The sequence below is a fragment of the Staurois parvus genome, unplaced genomic scaffold, assembly GCF_062004578.1.
Source record: "Staurois parvus isolate SC_StPar_1 unplaced genomic scaffold, SC_StPar_1.0 ptg000858l, whole genome shotgun sequence".
Lineage (NCBI taxonomy): Eukaryota > Metazoa > Chordata > Amphibia > Anura > Ranidae > Staurois > Staurois parvus.
Window position 1 is genome coordinate 1,778,690 of NW_028318654.1, and position 27,192 is coordinate 1,805,881.

General features: G+C 41.5%; 1 protein-coding gene across 1 annotated transcript in view; it reads right to left on the reverse strand.

The window, feature by feature from the left end:
• Positions 1–1,428: 1,428 nt before the first annotated feature.
• The window catches only part of MED17 (mediator complex subunit 17), a 55,445-nt gene continuing 29,681 nt past the window's right edge, over positions 1,429–27,192 (reverse strand). The window contains exons 7-12 of the mRNA XM_089655637.1: positions 20,402–20,532; positions 19,460–19,644; positions 16,506–16,643; positions 12,495–12,612; positions 9,123–9,282; positions 1,429–1,744 (exon numbers count right to left, since the gene is read on the reverse strand). Coding sequence (XP_089511763.1) covers positions 1,539–1,744; positions 9,123–9,282; positions 12,495–12,612; positions 16,506–16,643; positions 19,460–19,644; positions 20,402–20,532 — 938 coding nt within the window. The 3' untranslated portion in view covers positions 1,429–1,538. The remainder of the gene's footprint in view (positions 1,745–9,122; positions 9,283–12,494; positions 12,613–16,505; positions 16,644–19,459; positions 19,645–20,401; positions 20,533–27,192) is intronic.

The window sequence follows — 27,192 nt, forward strand, 5'->3', positions numbered from 1 at the left end:
TGCAAACCAGATGGAGAAGCTGGAATGGCATAAATCATGTGGAAGAGTCCATTGAGTCTCCTGGATGTCCTCTGCGAAGGCCTGATGGTCCCTGGACCTGGCAATATACCTGTCCAGTTTGTTTTTAAATTTGGATGCCAGAAGTGCGTATGCTATCCCCCATCTGTGTCAAAGGCCTTGGAACACCTCCAGATGTACAGCAGAGTCCCCCTGAAGGTGCTGACTAATGAGAAAGTCCACATGCCAAAATTTCTACATCTAACATGTGCACACCAACAGAGCAGGAACCAGATCTGCCCAAGAGGGGATCAAGTTCAGTTCCCTTTGAGTGGCATGATTTCTGGTGCCTCCCTGCTAGTTAGTGTAAGGCATGGATGTGGCTTTATCCAGCTGGATTCTTGACAGGTGACCCAGTGGAGTGAACATGTAAAAGCGCAAGGAGTGTAAGCTCTGGAGATATATGGTCTTATCTAGCAATGGTGGACATTGAAACAGGATGCCCCTTATGACAGCCTGATGGTAGGATGAATAGGGAGTTTGTCTTCGTGGTAAAGGCTTTAGCTTTGAATTTGATGGCTCGTGACTACATCATGGACGGTAAAATCAGCAGAAACCCAGTGTAATGACATCAGCACTCAGTCCACTTGCCAATAAAAATGAGGGAGCTGCCAGTTGCCAGCCCAAATAGCCAACTTAACAGTATCTTCAGAGACATAGAAATTGCAAAGGATATGCTAACCTCTCTAGATCTGGAAAGCACTGGCGAGAAAAAGTAGCTACCTAAAAACGTAAATAAAAGTTTTAAATTAGCCGAAAAGAGGTCCATTCTCCTAGGACACTCAGGCATACTGGTAGTAGGATGGATTACCCAGGGCTGGACTATTGTTAATATGACGTATTTCCCTAGATTTTCATTTCTAAAGTTGGGTTTAGTAACCAAGTACCACTTTTGCACTGCATTGTTAGCAACTAATGGAAATAAGACACCTAGAATTACCTGCATGCATGTTTACACACCTTGCAGAGAACATGTGGAGCCTTATGAAAACCTTAATCATTTATATGGTCAAAAGACTGGACCAGCTCCCTTCCCCATCCCATTACTGGTCTGAGACCGACAGACAGTCTATTATAGTTATGGTCCAATTGTGAGTCATAAGTGAGCTCCCTAGAAGTTTGGGCTCCTAGGTCACTATACATTACATAAGCATCTGTGCCAGACCGACAGGCTATCATTGCTGGCTTCCTGATAATGCTAGGCTTTTTTTTGTCTAACTATCTCTGTTTCTGGGAAAGGGGGGGGGGGGGGTCTGGGGCTGAGCTGGAGGAGGGCGCACATAGCATGGTCATAAGCTTTCAATTTTGTTAATCATCATCTTTATAGAAGATCAATATGCTAAAATTAAAAAACACACAAGGACAAAACAGTAGAAAAAAAAAATATACACGTTTATTTGCCGTAAACAATGCAGGAAGCCTGTTGGTTTTCTAGAAATAAGAGTTCAAGCACCCTCACTGGTGTCCATGTTTGGAAGGTTCTAGCATGGCGTTAGGGCTGCCATTAGCAATTCCATCTTATAGACAAAATTCCGGCCCTCCATTTTGTTCCACTGAACTTCTTTAAAAGGTCCACGTAGGTATTGCCACTTGTTATCCTGTAACATGTCACTCTTCGGGAGCTCCTTAGACTGACAGCGGGGAAACTGAACCATCACCTTGCAGCCGCTCTCAGGCCCATTTCGCACTGTGAGGAGAGTACACAAAGCTGTCAGAGATGACACATATACATGTTTAAAAAACACCTTTCAACGAAAACATGTAAGCAGCAGCTATTTTGCTTATTGATGCATTGTTCTTGGGAAAACAAAACCCACAACTATAAGTCTGTTGAAATAAAATTACAGCCCTGGTTAGTAATACTCTCACTCCTCGAAACATTCTACCACTTGTTGCCTTACACAATCCTTCTGTGTAATTTCCTGAGACTTTTCTCTGCCCTTTGTCATATAGAATCTTATTGTGAAAATGCCCAACATTCTTCCACTTGCTGCTATACATAATCCTACTGTGAAAATGCCCTGACACTTTTCTATACTAATTGCTTTATAGAATCCTCTGGGGTCTGTTCCTCCCACACAAAAAATTCTGGAGCCCACACACCCCTTCCAAAGGGGAAAGTCAACTTTACTGTTCGGCACAGACTTCACCCAAGATCCCATGTTTGTGCTGAACATTAAAACAGGATTTTGACTTGTTTATAAAATCCATCACAAGACACAGGAATAGATTATTTGTTAGACCACTGGGTTATGTTCCCCCTTCCAGGTGAATGACCCTGGCAAACTTCAAAAATGGAACCCAGTCTCGTATAGCCCCTCCCATGGCCAACATACCTCAGTTTTGTAAGCAAGCAACAAAAGAGTGAACATACATGGGAAGGGGGGTGGAGGGGGAAGGTCCTGTGACAGGACAAAGGATGGTAAAACAATGTCCTGGATAAGGTGGAAGGCACCTTGGGTAAGGAAGAGGTTCCAGGATTCAAAACTATTTTGCCCTTTAGAAGTAAAAGGAAAAGGCTGTCAACTCAAAAAACCGTCCTAATTGAGGTAATGGCCACAAGGCAGGCATCCACACAGATTCCTTCCTGATCCCCTGAAAGACAAATCAGATATTCCCTGGATCAACGTTACCTATAAATGTTAGTATCCATTTATATTCTTTGTATCCAAGAAAGTCTCCAGGCCTTTTCAAAGCAATCCACTGAGCTGGCCAGAACCAACTCCTGAGGAAGTCTATTCCACATTTTCACAGCTCTCACTGTGAAGAAACCTTTCCGTGTTTGGAGATTACATTTCTTTTTCTCCAGATGTAAAGAGTGCCCCCTTGTCCTCTGTGATGACCTCAGGGTGAATAGCTCTACACTGAGTTCACTATATGAACCACTGATATATTTATACATGTTGATCATATCCCCCCTTAATCTCCTCTTCTCAAGAGAATAAATTCAGTTCCTCCGATCTTTCCTCATAGCTGATCTCCTCCATGCCTCTTATCAGTTTGGTAGCCCTTCTGTACTTTCTCCAGTTCCCCGATGTTCTTTTTGTGAATTGGTGCCCAAAATTGAACTGCATATTCCAGATGAGGTGGTACTAATGATTTGTACTGGGGTAATATGATCTCTCTCTGGAATCTTTATTCTAAATATTTCTGGATCATATCAATAGTGACCCAATGTGGATCATCTGGAGCTGTGTCAATACCATGCCCATTATGGACAAGAGCTCCCCCATGCTCCTTTGTATACACAGAGCTGAAGAAGGTATTTAATAAATGTGCCTTCTCTTTGTCCCCAGTCACCCGCTCTATTATTTTGTAAAGGGCCTACATGCTCGGACCGGACCTTTTTACTATTAATATATCTGACATAATGGAAACCTTCAAATACAAGGAATGAATAAAAGTTTAGAATCCTCTCTGTATGAGGCTGTAGCAGTAAGGACTGGGCTGGCCTTGAAGACTTCCAAGACCCTAAACTAGTCACTTTAGGCTCTGACAAGTTAAGATTTTTGAAGGCCACCTTGGTGAGGATTCCCATTGTAGTCTTCTAGAACCGGCAGGAGAGACATCCGAGCATCTTCCTGTGAAGGTTTGCCCACAGCAGATGACACTGCTTCCCCAGGCTGCTCGTTTTAAGCTTCCTCCTCTGACCACTGGAGGGGCAGTAGAAGAAAGTCACAGAATTCCTGCAGAGAAGGCATCCTGGAGCGTTTGAGTCCTCCTTGCCTCATATCCTTCCATATACTTGCCAATTGTTTCAAAATAGTGGATATGGCAGAGGAAATTTCTCCTTCGACACTAGAGAGGAAGGTGGAGCCGATAGACTTAGGGAGAACCTTGAAACTGACTTGGACCCCATGTTGGAGACCCATGCTGTCTGAGCTTGTTGAAGATTGCCCATCCCCGATGCCAGGCTTAATCCCCACCCCCTATTTGTAATGTCTGACATTACAAGCTGTCCAAGGGGTACCCTAGTTTAGGACTGATACTGGATTCAACGGTGAGGGTGTGGCCTCATGGTTATAAAAAACTGACTGAATGGAGGCATAAAATGTTCATGGGTACCACTAAAAGTAGATACTGTCCAGTAACCAAAACAAACCTTGTGAAAAAAGAACAATGTGAACAGAGTGTGCACAAAAAAGCGGTTACATAAAGGACAAGGCGGCACACCAACATGTAATGCTTTAAAAATTGGCAGTATCAAACAGGTTTAATGAAGACTGCACAATAGCCATCACCTCACCTATAGACAGTATACACAGTACAACCTAGAAGTAAAAAAAAAAAAAACCGACATCATAGCTAGGCCAAAATGCATGGTATGCTGAATGGGCAACGACTAAATTGTCTTCTGCCAAGACCGCAAACACATCGGAGTGCACCACCGGGGTATATTTGAAAACTAGATGAATAACTGATCAGTGCAAAACGACTATATATATATATATATATATATATATATATATATATATATATATATATATATATATATATATAGAGATATATGGAATGGGTATATCCAAATCTATCACAATATGTTATTAATCACAGGCCCAGATATGGGACAAGTCACTTGGTAAGGCAGTTCCTAGTAATAGATCAAAGCAAGCAGTGTCAATATTCTAAAATGTGTGTCAAAGTGGCGACAAGATAAGGCACGGAGATCAACCTGGATGAATCATAGCCTCCTCAGCTGGTCGCTGAAATAAATGTGTGACTTCGATGCGAGTCATACAGTAATATTAGGAAAGCCTCATGGGATCAATGAATAGGTATGGCGTTGTTGTATCCTTGGTATGAAGTGCCGTGTCATCCAGGTATAAGTGGAGTTTAACAACTCACCACCTGGTTGGCCAGTGGGAAACAAAGTCACCCTTCCAGGGATGGTTAATTCCTTGAGGGGAGTCTGTACGGCAGCCGCCTTATCGGGACTCCTATAGGCAGAGCCCTGCCTCCAGATAAGTGTGCCACCCGTCAGTGATCTACACTGCAAAGTACAGTGACTCCTCGTGTCCCCGCCCGAAACAGGGTGCATGGACCTAGTGGATGCGGCCAGCCGTGACGTCACTGACGTAAGACATTAAAACGTTTTGCTGCTGGGCGTATCTTGGTCTGCTTCATCAGGACCAATGTGGGGAGCCCTCCCTGCCGACAGTATGCGATGATCACTGCTAGCAGCTATACCCGCCGAAAGTGATTGCATACAAAAAAATCTGACCGGCTGGTTATGCTGTAGTCGTTCAAGGGATTGACTTCACAACAGTCAGCTTGCCCATAGATGGATAGAACCCCGACCGGTCTCCGCTGATCAGCCAAGATTCTATTTATCTATGGCCGGCTTAAAAGGTGAAATGCCTCAGCATGATGGCTTTGCCCTTCTCATATCCCATGATGGGCTGGTCACTTGAATTCCCCATTACAGGTCACTGTGTAGGAGCCAGGAGAGTAGCTATGATTGGTTTACTGCCTGGTTTCTATCCATCTATGGGCAAGCTGACTGTTCTGAAGTCGATCCCTTGAACGACTACAGCATAACCAGCCTGTCAGATTTCATATGCAATCACTTTTGGAGGCTATAGCTGCTAGCAGTAATCATCGCGTACTGCCGGCAAGGAGGGCTCCCCACAGGGAGACCACAATAGCACTGGGGGAGAGATTCCCCCCATCAACACTGACTATGTTGATGGGGGAATCTAGCGATTGTCCTTCCTTTCACCGGCAGTGGAAGGAAAGAAATTAGTATAATTTAAGTCTTGCCTTAAAATCAGCACTTTAACAATAAACTGTTAAAAATAAGTTTAGCAAAAAATGAAAGCACTTTTCCACTGAAGTTCTCATGTAAATTCAGAAAAGCCGAGCAGTGTTCTAATACAAATCATTATGGGATGTCAATTAGCCACTTTACTTTAGCACTTTGGAAATGCTCATTTAGTAGATTCAGCATTAGATAAAGGAGTATCTGTATCCTCATAATGCACAAACACTCTGGATTTCCCTGGAGACCGGCCAGTCTGATCAGTTCCTGAACCGTCTTTATTTTGTACAGAACAGGATTCTGCCAGATAATACTGAATGACACAGCATTTCAAGCCCCCGTCCACATAAACTGCATGTCTACAAGAAATTTTCTGTACATAAAGAACAGAAAGCAACCATGTACTCCAGCTTAAAATTCTGCAGCAACATGATCAGATGGATACATGAACTATGCAGCACATATTTTTGCTTCATGTGGCTGTTTGTGACACTTCCAAATCCGATAGCATTTTCCAAGTCCAGTCTTGTTTGGTTGCAGGTACGTAGGTCTAGTACTGTTATAATGGGCAGAACAACAAGTAGGTCTAGAAATTTGCAGACGTTTTGAATGGCTACAATTATTTTCATTACACCAATTAACTACTATGGTGATGGTCAGGTTCTGTAAATGTAAACCCAAATCACTAAAATCTCATTTAACCTTCGACATGTTAACCACCATTTATATACATGGGCCAGACGGGAGCAGTGCAAGAGAGGGTGGCCGTTTATAAAATGTCCTCCCTGCTTGTGCACGCCCCCTGGGAACGCACAGCACCGCGATCTGGTGCCCGGAGGAACACCAATCGCTGTACAGGACCTTTGTGTGTCCCGATCATGTGATCAATGATTGACCAATCAGTGATCACATGAATAGTAGTAAGCAAGATGTCACTTCCTGACATTGCTTACTACGTGTGAAATCTGTGAATGAATGACCAATCACAGCTCACACAGTATTTCTCAATGGCTGCAAGAATGCAGCCAGAGAGGAGAAATGATTGCTTTCCCACCCATAAAGGCTGTAAAAGCAATCAGTGTAAAAAAATAATAAAATCTTCATCACCCCCCACAAGTAGTACAGTGTCACTATGGCAACACTGTACTGCTAGGGTGACAGCAAAAAAAAAAAAAAAAAAAAAAACAAATACAAAAAATAAAATAAAAATGTAAAACAAAATATTTGGAAACATAATTTTTGGTTATAAACTAATTTGGGTTTTTTTTTTTTTACTAAAAAGATAACTGAGTACATTTTGGCCAAGATTTATGAAGAAAGATTATTTTTGTAAAATTTTTAAGTAAAACACTTTTCAAAATGTTTGGACTTTTTCATTTATATAGCAAAAAAAATAAAAATCCCAGTGGTGAATAAATATCACCAAAATAAAGTTTTATCTGTCTAAAAAATAAATGCTAACAAATTCATATCGGTACAGTGTTGCATGACCGCGCAATTGTCAAAGTGTGATGGCACTGAAAGCTGAAAATTGGCCTGGGCAGGAAGGGGGTAAAAGTGTCCGGACTTGAAGTGGTTAAGCAACTTCAAAAGTCATTTTCAAGATTTTTAAATCTGCAGCTCTCATTAAAATATCTCATGATCCTGCCATGAAGATACTTGTTCAGGCACTTCCTGTTGTAGAGTGACAGCTTCCTGTCGGTTTCCAAATAGTTTTCTTACAATGTCACCTTGTCATGCTCTCTCCCAAAAAAGGACTACAAGCGGCTGTGCTAATGCAGATTGCACAGACACAGTCTACTGTTATGACCATCAGAAAACCCACCCTGGAACTACTATGCAGTCATTGCTGGATTGCCTTTACACAGAAAGTGGTTGCAAAATGGCATGCAGGAGATCAAACAGCTCTGTTAATGGATAAAATATGAAAACAAATACTTTATTTTAAAAACATGCCAACTGTTTAAGTTACACAGTGCTTTAGCTAAATAGGTAATTAAGGTTTACATGTAGCCAAGTAATGCTCAAATCGAAGCAAGCAAAGTAATGGATTCAAAATGATATACGATGAGGTGATCTACCAGGGACATGGTTAAGACAGAGGGCAGGGTCCACTACCAGACCACATTTGGGTGAACTCTTTTCCCACTCTATAGAGCTTGGAAATGATTTTCAGAGGTGTGACATTTTTTTCTCCAGGATTGGCCCAATCATCATAAATTGCCCATGTATTTGTCCATGAACAGTGAAAGTCTTTTTAGATTTAGCAGGTCTTTTTGTACCCAAAAGTGAAGAGTGGTTCAAGGGGTACAATGCTAAGGTTAAAAGTTAATAAACTGCCCCAAAATTAATAGTTTGTGTTCTGCATGGATGTCTAATCACCAACTGACTTCACATATCTTTCTGTGGCTTTAATTTTTAAAATGCATGCACCTGAAATTTCAGCTATATGTGATAAAGGAAAAATATAGTGTGTTGTAACCGGCTTCAATTTTTTAACCTCCCTGGCGGTATTCCCGAGTGTAGCTCGGGGTAACGTTTCAGTACCAAAAGCGGTAACCCTGAGCTACACTCGGGCTTACCATGCAGCGTTGCATAGGGATTCCCTGCAGTGCTTACCTTGTCCTTCGCTCCCGCGATGTGTCCCCTGCAGCGTCCCCGGCATCTGGCTTCCGTATTCCGGTCCCTGTGACGTCGGGACGTACGGGCGCCGGAACCGGCGACAAATTTGAAAGTTTTAAAAAAAAAAGTCATTTTTTTTTTACATTATTATTTCATAGCAAAACATTCCTGTTTCAATGCATTTCACATACATTTTGTCCCTACTGCTTTGTCCTGTGCCCTGCCTGCATTTTTACTGTTCTTTCTGCCTAGAAACGTAAAAAAGTCCACGCGTCCAAAAAGCGTCCTTTTTTGTCAAAATCGGTTTTAGACCGGCTAGAAAACAGCGATAGTAAATTAGAACCACTTGCAGAATTGAGTGCTGATTCATGGGGGAAATTCGTCAGACACTGAAAACGATTTTGTGACTTTGCTCAATGATGTGCGAACTTGGCGCTGTATTTCAAATTTAAGTGTTTTTGGTTTTGATTATATTATTGAATTAAATTTATTATTATTATATTATTTTTTATGAGTATTTATTGAGTAATTACTAAGAATTGCAGGCCTACAATACATAACACCAAATTTCCATGCAAAAAAATGGTACCGCTTTTGGTACAAAATTCCTGACATAATCATACCGCCAGGGAGGTTAAGCATAGCTTGGTGTAGTTAAACATGAAAACAGTGAATATTGACATACCTGAAACAGAATAATCTCCATTAGGGGAGGCCACTGTTATAGATGAGGCGTTCCCAATGCTCTCTACTGGCCCCAAGCCGACGTGGTTACTAAAGCTTAGCACATGCCATCCCATCACTTTGGCCAGCTGCTGGACAGCAAGGACCTGGTGCTGAGACATCTGAAACAAAGGAAGCATACCATGTTAGACCTGTTGTCTCAAAACATTCTCTATCTGCCGTGATGAAGACCTGTTCTAGAGCATTAAAATCAGCTTTTTTTTTTTATCCAGAAGCAATATGAACTAGAATTTTTTTTCCTCTTTTTTTTTTTTTTTTTTACACCTGACTCCCAGGCCAATTCTGACACTTCTCACATACAGTTGTGACCAAAATTATTCAACCCCCACTGAAATTGAGTGTTTTGGCCAGTTTGACATTGCTTTTGATCATTCAGTCATCTTGCTTACATTTACATTAAAGAGGCACTTGTAGGTCAGACAAATATAACATAACAGTTATAATGAAATAACCACAAATGTCTTTTCTGTGCTCACAGCATTATCAGTTTTATTCAACCCCCAAGTGACATTCAATCTTAGTACTTAGTACAGCATCCTTTTACAGTTATAACAGCTTTTAAACGTGAAGCATAGCTTGACACAAGTGTCTTGCAGCGATCTACGGGTATCTTCGCCCATTCTTCATGGGCAAAGGCCTCCAGTTCAGTCACATTCTTAGGCTTGCGCACTGCAACTGCTTTCTTTAAGTCCCACCAGAGGTTCTCAATCGGATTTAAGTCTGGTGACTGCGATGGCCACTCCAAAATGTTCCAGCCTTTCCTCTGCAACCATGCTCTAGTGGACTTGGAGGTATGCTTGGGATCATTGTCCTGTTGAAAGGTCCAACGTCTCCCAAGCCTCAGGTGTGTGACGGACTGCATCACGTTTCCATCCAATATCTCCTGGTACTGAAGAGAATTCATGGTACCTTGCACACGCTGAAGCTTCCCTGTACCTGCAGAAGCAAAACAGCCCCAAAGCATGATTGACCCTCCACCATGCTTCACAGTAGGCAAGGTGTTCTTTTCATCAAAGGCCTTGTTCTTCCTCCTCCAAACATAGCGTTGATCCATGGGCCCAAACAGTTCTAATTTTGTTTCATCAGTCCACAGAACACTATCCCACAACTTTTGTGGTTTGTCCACATGGCTTTTGGCATACTCTTCTTATTCTTTGGAGACAGCAAGGGGGTACGCCTGGGAGTTCTGGCACGGAGGCCTTCATTACGCAGTGTGCGTCTTATTGTCTGGGCTGAAACTTCTGTACCCACATCTGACAAATCTTTTCTCAGTTCCTCAGCAGTCACACGGGGACTTCTCTCCACTCTACGCTTCAGGTAGCGCACAGCAGTCGAAGTCAGCATCTTCTTTCTGCCACGACCAGGTAGCGTTTCAACAGTGCCCTTTGCCTTGAATTTGCGAATGATGCTTCCTAAGGTGTCTCTTGGTATGTTTAACATCTTTGCAATCTTCTTATAGCCATTGCCCTTCCTGTGAAGAGAAATCACCTCTTCTCTTGTCTTCCTGGACCATTCTCTTGCCTTCACCATGTTTGTAACCACACCAGTAAATGTCTAGAAGGAGCTGAGTATCACAGTCATTTTAAAGCTGCCTAATTGGTGCTTATTATGCTTGATTGCTGCTCGGTGACATCCACAGGTGTTTTCAATACCTGATGGAAAGCACCTGTATGAACCTCTGTTCTTCAGAGTGGTAGTCTTTAAGGGGTTGAATAATTGTGGCAATGAAGAAACCACATAAGAACCATTTACTACTGTATTACATAAACAATTGATGTCATTTTAGTTGCATTTGGGTAGTTACAACGTCCTTGTAGGATTTGATTCTGAATACAATTCCAAATGTACACTATAGTCCCTAAACCCCTTTACAGCATTGGGGGTTGAATAATTTTGGTCACAACTGTACATGTGAAAAAGCAAACATTTTTGTGCTAGATTACTACAGAGAATTCATAAACATTTTGTGAAAGCAGAGACCTTGTAGAATAAAATTGGTGGTTGCTCAAATTTTTTTTATGTCGCATGATGTTTGCACAGTCCTTTTTTTTTTTTAAGATTTGTGTTTTAAAAATAAGGACAAAAAAACCCCCCACAAAAACAAACACTATACTTTACCACTTGAAGAGCCGCTAAAAGTACATATACGTTACGGGTTTCAAGTGGTATACAGGGATGATATCTGCAGCTATCATCCCGGTATCTTTTTTTTTTCAGCCAACGGCTGGGTTTTTTCGTAACAGTCATCCAAGCAGCAAATTAGCCACTTACCTAAAAAAAATTCCACCATTGTATTCTCTAGGGCCTCTGCTAAAAAATATATATAATGTTTAGGGGTTCTAAGTAATTATCTAGCAAAAAATACTGATTATTAAATGTAAACAAAAAGTGTCAGAAAAGGCTGAGTCTTTGTGGCCAATGGATTTTAGTGCACACAAAACAATAGAACACCAAATTTTTGGTAAAGTAAAAAAGGATGAGGTTATGCAGCATTAACAGATACCAAGCATGTCACACTTTAAAAACTGTGGATGCCTGTGGAATGGCAACAAAACTAAAATCTCCATAGGTGATGCTTTAAAAGCCTTTACAGGTCACCAGTTTAAAGCTACTTGGAGCTCTGGTGCTAGAATTTATTGCTCTCACTCTGAGACTTGACGTGATACCTGACGTGTGGTGTGATCATTTGTGCATGAGCACGAGGGAGAGAGGCGAGCATTTTATTTTAAGAATTTTATTTAAAACTTATTTTTTTCTTTTACACTGTCTTATTTTTATCAACTTTATTGCTATAAACAAGGGATGAACAACATCCCTTGTGATGTCATGAGCCATGACAGGTCCTCTTAATGGAGAGACCCCATATCTTGCCTCTGACCTCCAAAGTACCTGATCAAACCAGGATCGATTTGATCGGATGCTTTAAAAGCCGGTAACGGCTTGTAAACAAACTGGATGTGATGAAATTCCCATCGCGTCCGATTTGTTACATCACAGAGCAGAGCCAGGTACAGATATAACATCCTCCCCTCAGCAAACTGAGTGGCAGCGGAATTCTCTTGGGAGTACATGGAGGCCTTTAACACCATGAGCTCATAGCAAGTGGATTGAATGACACTGGGCATCATTTAACCTAGAAGAGAACCAGTGCAGCAAGTATGCATGCAAGAGCACCAAGAGGAGGGAAATACTGATGCTTGGCAATGGCTGGGCTGTTTATTTATTTTTTTTCTTTTATTAAAAAAAAAAAAGAGGTTGATCTTTAACCATGACTATTCCATATTAACACAATTGGTGAGCAGCACACGGTCACCTGTGAGAGGAGGAAGTCTTGTAGCTCTTGTTCTTGATGAGACAGTGTGATGACCCTCCCATCTCTGTGTACAACTCTGATCTGATCCACCCCAATGTTCAGCTGCAACTGAATGGACCTGGAGGAAGAATCATATAGAAGAAGTTAGCCATCAAGAAATGACAGCAGCTGACCTTTTGTCCATGATATGATAATAGCATGGAAACCGCTCATGGGGAGCTTTTACTTCCTGCATACACAAAGCCTAAACAAACAAAATACTTTAGATAAACTTGGTATAGTTAAAGAGAAACATAGGGCTGGTTCACAACAGAGGCAATACAGTTCATTTTTTTTCTGCATTAAAAAAAGCAAAAAAAAAAAAAAAAAAAAAAAAAAACAAAAAAAAAAAACGCATACACAGTAGATTATATGGGTTCCAATGGCATAGTTCACACAAGTGCAGTCAGTACTGGTGCGTTCCAGTGCAGAAAATAAAAGTAGAACATACAACAGTTTTTCTGCACACAACTGTACTGGGAAAACAAAACGCATCAAAAACACACTGGGATGCATCACAAAGAAAAAAACCCCAGGTAAAAAAGCACACTGGAGGCATTGAAATGCATCAAAAACGCACATGCATCTGGAGTGAGTTCTTGCTGTGTGAACCAGCCTTTAGTTTGTACTTTAGCTGTGATATTATACAAACAGTTGTTTGTTTTTCAGTGTTTACAGTAGATAAGGAGTGCTTTGTTTTCTGTCAATAACAAATACAAAAGCAGTAAGCCCTGGTGTGCACTGAATGCATTTTCAATGTGGTCCCACTTAAAGCTCAGCTTCAAAGTATCAATGATATAGACACAGGTGCGATATCAGTGCCAATTACTTTATAGACCATGAGCGTTAAATTGCACTGAAGCGCAGGAACGGTTTTTCAAATCACACTCCTTGGAATTGCACCTATTAAGTCACTGCTATAGAAATACATTAGATGCAGCTTCAGGTGCGATTGGTTGCAGCGGTGTGAACCAGGGCTAAGCAAGAAGGTTTGACTTACCTGTAAAATCCCTGTCTTGGGAGTACATCACAAAACACAGGATTAGTGAATTCTTATGCAGGCCACAGACGGGTCATTTATCGGCCCAATTTTCGTCCGCAAGAAAAAATCGGCCGATATTCACGCCGTTAGTGGGGCCAGCCCGTCGGCCGTTTTTCACGGATCTGCACATTTATTTTTATTGGTCATGCTGGAAAATCCACAAAAACAGTTGTTTTTCATGGACATTGGTGGCATCGGCAACAGGGGTGACTGATTTTTTGTTTATCGGCCGATAAACAGCCCGTTTATGGCCTGCCTTAGTCGAACGGTTTATCCTGCATCATCAAGAAATTGCATGCTGGGAAAGCAGAGCTGAAAACCCCTCCCTGAATAACCCTCTCACACTCACGTCTTCAGTTTTGAAGTAATATAGGAGTGAAGACACAGATGGAAGGGCTCTGTGCTGTACGCCAAGAAAATAATTCCACAAAAGACAAAAATACAGTTTTCTTTATTGGACAATCACAGGACACTGGAATGACTAATGCTTAAACCAAATTATAGCACAGAAGATGGGGGGGGGGGGGCAGCAAACAAACTCCAAAATTCCAAGAAGAACCAGAAAATGTGCCCCAACTCACAGGACCACCTACAGTAAACATCTTCCTGGTGGAATTTCAAATATATGTATAGAAGATCAGGTAGCCGAGAAGCTGAAGTCTGATGCTAAAAGACACTAAATCTGAAGGTATTCTGGATGGGGGGGGGGGGGGGGGGGTCAGCTTTGCCTGTGTCCAATCACCTGAAGGTGCAACATAACCCACTGTTCGAAGAAATAGCGAATCCTGTATCCTGTGATGTATGATAAAAAAAATAGAAAGAAATCCAAAAAATAAAAACAAAAAAGGAGCACAACCGCTGTGTAGTACTGCACAGAAGATGAGGAGCATGTAGTGAACAACAAGCAAACATTGCTGCCCCCATGTGTACCCTCTGCAGAATGACAATAATTTACCCCCTTTCCAGTAGAAGCCAGTGCCATACTTGAAAATGTACTCCGATTACTTCCTCAAAACCCTGCTTTTGCCATTTATAGACTTCATCCTACAACGTAGAACAGGTGCCTATGCCAGAGACAGTTGAATGCACTACCACGACAAAGCACTGTGTAGATCACGCCATGGACAGCAGTGTACCGTGAATGTAGGATAAACTGCCTATGCACAGGGGAGATCATCAAAAAAAAAAAAAAAAAAAAGGCAGAATCTCAGGAACAGAGCGGCTTTGAGAGTACAAAGGGTATGTGCAGTATTCAAACAGATGAGGCAAAGTGCATAAATTAGGTTTAATTTCACTCTAGTTGTGAATCTTTAGGCTCCATGTACATGGGACACTTCTGAACTATGGAAACTGACTGGTGGAAAACGTAGGTTAAAAAAAAAAGTCTGTTTAGCTGCATTTGCATAATGCGTTTATGCATGTTTTTTTAAAGAGGAGACCTTCCAAAATGCCCAGAATGCACTGAAAAACAGTAAAAATTAACTATTTCAGACATTTTGAGAGAAATAGAGAGCAGAAGCAGAGAGAGCAGTATGTGTTGAGATTAGCTGTCTTTTTTTTTTTTTTAAATTTGTGTTTGGATGTGTTCCAGCTTATTTCTGTGCAGAAATTATTGCAGCAGTGTCTAACATTTTTTTTCATGCAAAACCTCAAAGCATGGTGTACCGGGTCCATTTGAGTACCGGGAAAACGCTTTGCATGCATTTTTCATGATGAAAAAAGGCTCTGGACAGCATCTGGAAATGGAAGATTTCTAAAAAATTTTCAAACGCTTATAAAATGCAGTTAGCCGCATTTACAAGCAGTTGGAATGCTGATAAAATCTACTCCTGAACACAAGTGTTCAAAAAAAAAAAATGACTAAACTGCTGTAAATGATGATGTGTACATGGACACAGGAAAACAGAGCGAGTTCAGGGGCTGCTGAAAAAAAACCAAACCAAACCAAAACAAAAAAAAAAACAAAAAACGAAACACTGAACAGCTCCTAAACGTGAGTTTATCAGCTGCAATGTACATGAGCCCTTATACTGTGTCAGATCTTAAAAGAGCAAATTATTCTCTGTATGGGATATATCATGGTCATGTGATAAAAAGGGCTATAACATTTTAAGGAATCTGACCCATATCATCTAAAAGCAACCTAAGTAGAATCCTAGGGCCTGACAGAAGTCCAGGTGCCCTTGCTAGAATCTTCAGCTCCTACAGCAAACCAGGGACAACACAACTAGTCAAAGCTGTGCAACTCACTAGACAGTTGGGGATTTACTAAACCTGGAGAGTCCAAAATCAGACTCCCTTCTGCATAGAAACCAATCAGCTTCCAGGTTTCATTGCCAAAGCTTCATTGAACAAGCTGAGGTTAGAAGCGGATTGGTTTCTATGCAGAAGGGAGTCTGATTTTGGACTCTCCAGCTTTAGTAAATAAACCCCTTGATGTCTGACAGAGCAGGCCATGCCAGTACAGATTGCAATGGGGTGGGCTCCTATCACAAATCTCATCAAGGTCAATGAAAAAGATCCCCAATACCTAGGGGAACAGCAATTGACACTGGTTCTAACCTTTTCCCAATCTGTTCAAAACTGAAAGAAAGAGTTTGCATGGGGGTTGTGCTTAAAAAAACAAAATAAAACTGCTAATGCTGTAAGAAGCTCTGAACCTAGCAAAACGTTAGTTTTCCATTTGCAAGTCTCAGCATCAAGTGGCAGAACCTGCTAATCATAATAAAATATTTGTCTGTCATAAAACATGCTCATTTGGATCCTGGCTTAATTCCCTGAATGTGCCAGTTACAATCAATCAGTCTTCTGACTCAGGTTTCCAAGCTTTTATTGGCTCGCTGAGGAACCAATCCATTCATAAAAAAAGTGTCTCTGAACTTGCAGCTTACGGTCACGAACATACATTAAGAAAAACAAAAATCACTCACTTGCATATCTGTTCATAACCTTGGGATGTTATCAGGACTTTCACACTGGACTCGTACACATCGTTGATACTTGACCAGTGAGCTTGTATCTGAGGATCCTCAATTCTGCTGGCCAGGCTATCGATTGTGCGTGCAGTTCTAGAAACAAAACCGGGAATCACGAAGGGTAACAGTTACATGACAAAGTACTTTGTTATGTGAATTATGTAAAGAAATGAGCTTTTAGCTGGTGCAGCTGTATCATTGCATGGCCTCCCATAATTTCCCAAAATATAAACACCTACATTCCCACACTTTGAGTATTTTTCTTTCCTTGCTGCACATTGTACACTGTTTGGGTTTACATGCACTCTATGATCCTTCCAGAAATCCAGTGAGCACCAAGTTTTATTGAAATCTTAAAGGAGAAGTAAAATTTTTAGACAAATAAATGCTCTTTTTTTTGCTGGTAAAAAAAAAATGTGCATTTATTATTATTGTCTACAGGAGCCTGTAAAGCATTGATTGCTGGTGCCATGCAGGTCTCCTGCAGACCTGTCAGAATATCTGCTTGCCGTACTATGTACAAGCAAGCAGATATTCTGACAGGAAGCTTCAATGAACTACCATGGCGCTCCACAGCGCCGTGGTAGTTCATTGAAAACTACAAGCCCACAGCCGCTAAGGCTGTCGGGACTTGCAGTGCATTCATTCATTGAAGTCCATGAATGAATGACGCAGATGTGTGGGCGGAGCCCTGCACAGCCACACTGTTTTCAAATTTGACCGATTATACGGGGAGATCATAGTAAGTTGAATACAAAAAATGTTGTCTCTTTGGAAATAAATATATTTGTTTGAGGTGATTACCAATATTTTACAGAACTTTTTGCTGTATTCTACTGTTCCCCTCTGAAGAAAATATTACATATCGGAATTCTGGGGGAAGGCTGCCAAATAATCGCCATTTTTGTATATTATCTCGTACAATGTATTTCTCTCCGTTTTTAATATTGGATTTAATAAAATGGCGTTTTATACATTTCTTTTGTTGTAATAGTTTGGTGCTTGCAAAGTCCCCGTTTTCTAAAAATGTATGTCTATCGTCGTTCTACGACTTGGGATATAAGCACCACTCATACATTAATCAAAAGAACTGAAGGAACACTTTGAAAACACATCAGATCTCAATGGGGAAAAATGTCATGCTGGATATCTATACGGATATGGACTGGGTAATGTGTTGTAGTAAGGATGCTCCATCGGTTGATGGAAATGAAAATTAACCTACAGAGGACTGAATTCAGACCCTCGAAAATCAAAAACGAAAAAATGATGCATCACGCTAGTCCATTTTGCTGAAATTTCATTGCAGCAACTCAAAAATGGTATTCAGTAGTTTGTATGGCCCCCACGTCCCCGTATACATGCCTGACAACGTCGGGGTATGCTCCTAATGAGACGACGGCTGGTGTCCTGGGGTATTTCCTTCCAGATCTGGACCAGGGCATCACTAACCTCCTGGACAGTCTGAGGTGCAACCTGGCAGCGTCGGATGGAAAGAAAGATGACATCCCAGAGGTGTTCTATTGGATTTAGGTCAGGCGAGTGTGGGGGGCCATTCAATGGTATCAATTCCTTCACCCTCCAGGGACTGCCTGCGTACTCTCACCACATGAGGCCAGGCATTGATGTGCACCAGGAGGAACCCAGGACCCACTGCACCAGCATAGGGTCTGTCCCTGTGCTCAGGGTGAACCTGCTCTCATCTGTGAAAAGCACAGGGCTCCAGTGGCAGACCTGGCAATTCTGGTGTTCAAAGACAAATGCCAATTGAGTTCTATGGTGCCGGGCAGTGAGCACAGGGCCCACTAGAGGACACTGGGCCCTCAGGCCACCCTCATGAAGTCTGTCTGGAAGGGCTCATCCTGTTTCTCCTTGCACAAATGAACAGATACCGGTCCCGCTGATGGATTAAGGAGCTTCTACGGCTCAATCCAGCTCTCCTAGAGCAACTGCCTGTCCCCTGGAATCTCCTCCATGCTCTTGAGACTGTGCCGGGACACACATCAAATCTTCTGGCAACGGCACATATTGATGTGCCATCCTGGAGAAGTTAGACTGCCTGTGCAACTTTTGTAGGGTCCAGGTATCGCCTCATGCTACCAGTAGTGACACTGACCCTAGCCAAATGCAAAACTACTGAAAAACAGTCAGAAAAGACGAGTAGGGAAAAAACCGTCAGTGCACTCCACCTGTAAAACCATTCCTGTTTTGGGGGTCATCTCATTGTTGCCCATCTAGTGCACCTATTAATTTCATTGACACCAAAGCAGCTGAAACTGAACAACCCCCTCTGCTACTTAACTGACCAGATCAATATCCCAGGAGTTTAATTGACTTGATACTATACTCTGATTAAAAAGTCTTCCTTTAATTTTTTTGAGCAGTGTATATAGTATAAGTGGCCAGTACCATATACTCTGTTTTTTGTTAGTAATAAAAAGTAACGAGTTTCAATCAATCTCTAGCTCATGCAAAATAGAATGTGTAGAAAAAAAAAAAAGGTTTTGGCACTAGTTATATACACTTTAAGGGCCGGTTCACACTGGGAACCACACAGGAACACACTGTTCAATTCGCATGCAGTTCTGTGCGGTGTGATTTCAGTCCATTAATTTTGAATTGGCTGAAATCACACCACACCAAAAAGTAGTGCATGCAACACTTTTGGAGACTCACTGCAACCGAAGGACCAGGCGATGCAGTGGGGGGAAAAACACACTGCGTTTGCAACCTGCATTTGAGGTGTCAGTAATTTAATATGGACACCTGCTGCAGATCGCAACAGCAGTGCATTTTCAATGCGGTGTGGGAAACGTGCATGGAACATGAGTTTTCCGCACCACGTGCTGGTGCGAATAGGTCCTAAAGGGCCAAAAATGTGGCCTGCTGCTTTATTAGTGACCACTAACCTGCGTCTGAGAAAAATGTGTTTTGCTTGTTTGATTATTTTCTCCAGCAGTCCCTCGCTCTGCTGCATGGCGTTTATTTCATTCTTATCGAAGGCTTGGGGACCGGCAAGACGCATCCTCTTGTGTCCAAATGGAGCGCTGGCCGGATGTGGCATCACAATATTACTTAAAGTTTGTTTGTGAAACTGAAAAATGAAAGCAAAAACAAAAAAACGCTATGTTATGCCTTCTTCCTTCACCAGCTGACAGAATATTTAGTGGACTGCTAAACACAAGAAAGGAGATTTCAGCCAATGCTCCCTGGGTAAAGTTTGCAAATAAGACTCCCCAGCTGGAGAAAGGACTTCTGGGTGTGATTTTGTACCACTTTTACATGGCATGCTTGTAAGTTCCTTCGGTAGCCGATACCATCTGAAACAAGGCACACAGCACTTGTATAGGCCGGGTCCATTCAACACCAGGTTTCACCGCAAATCTGGTATGGCATTATAATAATACAGAGCTAAGAAGTAGAACTACTTTGTGTCTGTAAGGGTTAAGTCACACTATTTGTGATGACAGACGTTTTACTGCAAGGATACACAGAAAACAATTGTTTCCTATGTGTCCCATTCATAGTGCAATGCAGCCTAGTGCTGCGACGAGGTAAAATACAGACAAGCTGCATTTAATCGCAGTGCAGTACGCCGAATCGCACTGTGACGTAAGGCAGCACACTGCCCTACATTGCAGTGAATGAAGTGTACGTTTTGTACACTTCACATAAAGCCTACTTAAAATAAAGACATAATAAAGAGAGCCATGTGATGCGCTTCATCAACGCACCACACTGCCCCCTACTGCAGCTGGGAAAGCAGAGTTGTCGGCAGTGGCGAATCGCCTTGGCAGCTCTGTGGTATAGTGTGAACCCTGGTTTGCGCCTGGAGGACTCAGATGACTCACCTCTCTAATGAGCTGATGCAAGTTGTGTTCGAGGACGTAAAGGTTATCTTCAGGACTTGTCTTTTCAGAAGATAATTTCTGAGACTTCTTGTCATTTGTTGAATGGCAAAAGGAGATGGACAGCTGGAGTCCTGTAAGAAGAAGACAGAGACAGTCGGGATGACCAATGAGAATAAAAACACCTTTCAGCAGTTTGATAAAACGATTACTTTTTCTAATGCGATTATTGCCATAAGACACTTTTAAAGCTACTCTCTACAGAGATGGATAGCCGAGAGGCTACTATGGACAGGAACTATTCAATCAATGTATACCCTTATCCTTTTTAAACCCTCAAAAAGTCAATACTTTCTCCCTAGAAAGTGCAATAATACATATACAACCTTTTGTGAATTACAGAAATAAAATAAATAATTGATTTTAAAAACATATAATATGCAACAAAGTCCCACTAATGTAAAAAAAAGAAAGTCCAAAATAGTGTCCGCAAATATCCCAAATTTATTCACTCTTTTCATCCACTGAAAGGATTGGCTCCCATTTCATCCAAAACGCACCTCGAAGTAAAAATATAATATCTAGTGCATTACCTCAATAATAATAATAACAATAATCACCCCGTGCAACCAAAATACACTTAAAAAAAACCCCTTTTGTGCAAAAAAAAAAAAAAAAGTCCAAAAGTGACAAAACGCGTTAGGGAGTGACGTCAAGACGCACGTACGTAGACCGGAAGTGTCGCTGCGGCCATTTTGTTGGTTTTCAACACATGGTTTCCTATGGTGTTTGGTTGCAAAAGCATGAAACCATGTCTGGAGCTGATAATTTTAAATCTTAATGTAAGTGATGAATAAAAAGTTATCCCTATGCTTGGAATACTAGTCCTGAGACCCTTCTTATTTCTCTGAGGACCTTGGAAAAAACTTCTTGGAAGATAATGTGGAGGAATACTTTTCCATAGTATAGTTTGAGCATTTCAATACTCATAGAGGGTAATAGTATTTCGTACTACTGTGTGTTGGTTGATGGTAGACACTGAATTGCAGTGACCACAGAGTGCTCACAGTTTGATTTGTGTGATTATATGCACTATAAGAAAATAATTTTTTTTTTTTTTTGCACAAAAGGTTTTTTTTTTAAGTGTATTTTGGTTGCACGGGGTGATTATTGTTATTATTATTATTGAGGTAATGCACTAGATATTATATTTTTACTTCGAGGTGCGTTTTGGATGAAATAGGAGCCAATCCTTTCAGTGGATGAAAAGAGTGAACAAATTTGGGATATTTGCGGACACTATTTTGGACACCTTTTTGATTAGTGGGACTTTGTTGCATATTATATGTTTAAAATCAATTTATTTATTTTATTTCTTTAATTCACAAAAAGGTTGTATATGTATTATGGACAGGAACTGCTTTTAATTAAGAAGGAATGGAACACAGGACTACAAAGGGGTGCTCACACAATAACCTTCATGTACACAACTGAGGAGGCATGGAATAACCAGCAGCAAGAAATCTGAAGGAAAGAAGCTTTTGTTACAGAGGAAAAATTGCAGAATATGGAGAACTTTATTTGGGAAAAAAAAAAACAAAACAAAACAAACCACATGCAAAAATGGAGGAAACAGTATTTTTGTGGCAAGACATCAGCTTTAGGCCAGATTCACACCATACATGCAGAAAAACTGATGGAGACATGCAGATTTCCCTTGCAGAGACATAAGTTTACAATGAGTTTTATGCAAGTTGCAGATTCCTGCTCAAAAAAAATAATCTGCACACAATACTAGTGTGGTATGAACACATAGAATTGATTTCCTTGTGTTGTTGCTGACGGCATGCAGAAACACGGACATCTCTGCTCACTGGTGTGAACGAGCCCTAAAACCAACTCTTTATTAAAAAAAAAAAATATCCATGTACAGTATCTCACAGAAGTGAGTACACCCCTCACATTTTTGTAAATATTTTATTGTATCTTTTCATGTGACAACACTGAAGAAATGACACTTTGCTACAATGTGACGTAGTGAGTGTACAGCTTGTATAACAGTATAAATTTGCTGTCCCCTCAAAATAACTCAACACACAGCCAATAATGTTTAAACCTCTGGCAACAAAAGTGAGTACACCCCTAAGTGACAATGTCCAAATTGGGCCCAAAGTGTCAATATTTTGTGTGGCCACCATTATTTCCCAGCACTGCCTTAACCCTCTTGGGCATGGAGTTCACCGGAGCTTCACAGGTTGCTACTGGAGTCCTCTTCCACTCCTCCATCATGACATCACGGAGCTGGTGGATGTTAGAGATCTTGCTCTCCTCCACCTTTCGTTTGAGGATTCCCCACAGATACTCAATAGGGTTTAGGTCTGGAGACATGATTGGCCAGTCCATCACCTTTACCCTCAGCTTCTTTAGCAAGGCAGTGGTCGTCTTGGAGGTGTGTTTGGGGTCATTATGTTGGAATATTGCCACGCGGCCCAGTCTCTGAAGGGAGGGGATCATTCTCTGCTTCAGTAGGTCACAGTACATGTTGGCATTCATGGTTCCCTCAATGAACTGTAGCTCCCCAGTGCCGGCAGCACTCATGCAGCCCCATACCATGACACTCCCGCCAATATGCTCGACTGTAGGCAAGACACACTTGTCTTTGTACTCCTCACCTGGTCACAATTCTTTTTTTCAGATCCTTAGAGAGTTCTTTGCCATGAGGTGCCATGTTGAACTTCCAGTGACCAGTATGAGAGAGTGAGAGCGATAACACCAAATTTAACACACCTGCTCCCCATTCACACCTGAGACCTTGTAACACTAACGAGTCACATGACACTGGGGAGGAAAAATGGCTAATTGGGCCCAATTTGGACATTTTCACTTAGGGGTGTACTCACTTTTGTTGCCAGAGGTTTAGACATTAATGGCTGTGTTGAGTTATTTTGAGGGGACAGCAAATTTACACTGTTACAATGTAAATTAGTGAGTGTACAGCTTGTATAACTCACAAGCTGTACAACTCACAAGTGTTGTCACATGAAAATATAGAATAAAATATTTACAAAAATGCGAGGAGTGTACTCACTTCTGTGAGATATAGTACTTACCTGTCCTACTGCCTGTGCCTCGGATCTTATTTAATTTATTTCTATTAGGTACTTATATAGTGCCATCAATTTACGCAGCGCTTTACAAATAAAAAAAAAAAAAAAAAAAAATTATATATACAGTCATGGCCGAAATTGTTGGCACCCTTGATATTTTTCCTGAAAATCAAGTATTTCACACAAAAAAGGTATTGCATTAACACATGTTTTGCTATACACATGTTTATTCCCTTTGTATGTATTGGAACAAATATAAAACAGAGGCAGAAAAGCAAATATGACATAATGTCACACAAAACCCCAAAAATGGGCTGGACAAAAGTATTGGCACCCTTAACTTAATATTTGGTTGCACACCCTTTGGAAAACATAACTGAAATCAGTCGCTTCCTATAACCATCAATAAGCTTCTGACACCTCTCACCCGGAATTTTGGACCACTCTTCCTTTGCAAACAGCTCCAGGTCTCTCTTATTGGAAGGACACCTTTTCCCAACAGCAATTTTAAGATCTCTCCACAGGTGTTCAATGGGATTTAGATCTGGGCTCATTGCTGGCCACTTCAGAACTCTCCAGCGCTTCTTTGCCATCCATTTCTGAGTGCTTTTTGACGTATGTTTGGGGTCATTGTCCTGCTGGAAGACCCAGGATCTTGGACGCAAACCCAGCTTTCTGACACTGGGCCCTACAGTGCGACCCAAAATCCTTTGGTAATCCTCAGATTTCATGATGCCTTGCACACAGTCAAGGCACCCAGTGCCAGAGGCAGCAAAACAACCCCAAAACATCATTGAACCTCCACCATATTTTACCGTAGGTACTGTGTTTTGTTCTTTGTAGGCCTCATTCCGTTTTCGGTAAACAGTAGAATGATGTGCTTTACCGAAAAGCTCTATCTTGGTCTCATCTGTCCACAAGACGTTTTCCCAGAAGGCTTTTGGCTTACTCAAGTACATTTTGGCAAACTGTAGTCTTGCTTTTTTATGTCTCTGTGTCAGCAGTGGGGTCCTCCTGGGTCTCCTGCCATAGCGTTTCATTTCATTTAAATGTCGACGGATAGTTCGCGCTGACACTGATGCTCCCTGAGCCTGCAGGACAGCTTGAATGTCTTTGGAACATGTTTGGGGCTGCTTATCCACCATCCGGACTATTCTGCGTTGCAATCTTTCATCAATTTTCCTCATCCGTCCACGACCAGGGAGATTAGCTACAGTGCCATGGGTTGCAAACTTCTTGATAATGTTGCGCACTGTGGACAAAGGCAAATCTAGTTCTCTGGAGATGGACTTGTAACCTTGAGATTGTTGATATTTTGCCACAATTTTGGTTCTCAGGTCCTCAGACAGTTCTCGTCTCCTCTTTCTGTTGTCCATGCTTAGTGTGGCACAGACAGACACACAATGCAAAGGTTAAGTGAACGTCTCTCCTTTTTATCTGCTTTCAGGTGTGATTTCTATATTGCCCACACCTGTTACTTGCCCCAGGTGAGTTTACAGGAGCATCACATGCTTGTAACATTCTTATTTATCCGCAGTTGTGAAAGGGTGCCAATACTTTTGTCCAGCCCATTTTTGGAGGTTTGTGTGACATTATGTCGAATTTGCTTTCTTTCCTCCCTTTTTTTGTTTTGTCCCAATACACACAAAGGGAATAAACATGTGTATAGCAAAACATGTGTTAATGCAATACGTTTCGTGAGAAATACATGATTTCCTGGAGAAATATCAAGGGTGCCAACAATTTCGGCCATGACTGTATATATATATATATATATATATATATATATATATATATATATATATATATATATATATATACATATACACATACACACACACACACACACACACACACATACATATACATACACACACACATATATATACATACATATACACTCTAACCCTCAAGGGGCGTACATTGTAAGGTCCCTAATGCACATTCATACATACACATACTAGCGCCAGTGTAGATAGGAGCAATTAAACTACCAGCATGTCTTTGGAGTATGGTAGGAAACTGAAGTACACGGAGGAAACCCGCACAGGGAGAGCATGCAAACTTCAGGCAGGTGGTGCCGTGGTTGGGATTCGAACCAATGACCCTAGTACCATCAGGCGGAAGTGCCAACCATTTAGTCACTGTGCTGCCCATATCTTGGTCAGCTTCCAAGAGTGCCAGATGTTTAGTCCCCCACTGAATGCTGTGGTCAAATGCATTGACTACTATGTCACTACAGTTTCCTATCGTAATGTAGCAAACCAGGGGGTGGAACCACAGGGCACAGTTACTTGATAATCACAAGTATGTTGAATGCTGAAGATTGTTTAATGTATTATTAAACATTACCCAGTAACTAGGGATGCACCGAAATTTCAGCCACCAAAGCATATCGGCCGAAAATAGCCATATCGGCCTTTTGCAGATAGGAAAAATTTAGCCAATACAGGTGCCGATACAGGAGACTGTATGACGGCTAAGAAAGGCAGGAGAGGAGCACTGTATACCATGACTGGCTGTCACTATATGTCAGTGCCGGTTTTAAATGCAATTACCGGCTTATTTTTTCTTCACCATAGCTCAAAGAATTAGCGGTCACTTTCCCCCCAGCTAAAAAACGTTTCCTTTTAGCTTCTTTCCCGAGATAAAAGAAACAGTTTCCTTTAGCTTGGGGGAAAGTGACAGCTAATTCTGTGAGCTATAGTGAAGGAAAAAAAAAAAAAAAAGCTGGCAATTGCATTTAAAAACCAGCACCGACATATAGGGGTTTATTTACTAAAGCTGGAGAGTCCAAAATCAGACTCCCTTCTGCATAGAAACCAATCAGCTTCCAGGTTTCATTGCCAAAGCTTCATTGAACAAGCTGAGGTTAGAAGCTGATTGGTTTCTATGCAGAAGGGAGTCTGATTTTGGACTCTCCAGCTTTAGTAAATAAACCCCATAGTGACAGCCAGTGAGGGAGCCTTTGTATACACTGCTACCTCACTGTACACACTGCTCCTCTCCTGCCCCCTCCTTGCACACACTGCCCCCCCCCCCACACACACACAAAGAGGGCCTGTCACTCATATGCCATCACATAGGGGACTAATGGTCCACTATGTGACAGCAATAAAATCATAAGTTGAAAAAATATACCGTACATGAAAATTAGGGAAAAAAAAAAATGGAGCCTTCCCACCACCACATACACAGACAGACATTTTCATTTCGGTGCACCACTACCAGTAACCTTTGTTAAAATTATTAATCCAGCACATGCTTTTTACAATAAATGCTACTGGCTCCTGCTCTCTCAATGCTGCTTCCCTGAACTTCCAGTCTTCACAGAAAAAAGTTAACAGTGGACAGCGCAGTCTCCAAGGGAGGAGGAAGGGGGGGGGTGTATCTTGCCATCCTAGCCTACAGGGCTGTGTGTTTCTATGTATGCACATATTTTGAGACAACTCTATTCCCAGCAAGTAAGGATGGCTTTATAGGCTGATGCAAAAGGAAGGAACCGCTCAAACAGAAAACCTGAGGCAGTGGTCAAGGCACCAGCTTAAACTAGAACACAGGCAAGGAATAAAAGATGAAAATAAAACGACACAGTAAGTAATCAAATCAGCTGCTGAATGCTTAATAAAACTGAGGATTTAAAATCACTTTAACTATTGTAGCTCTTCAAAAGGCAATGGAGATCTA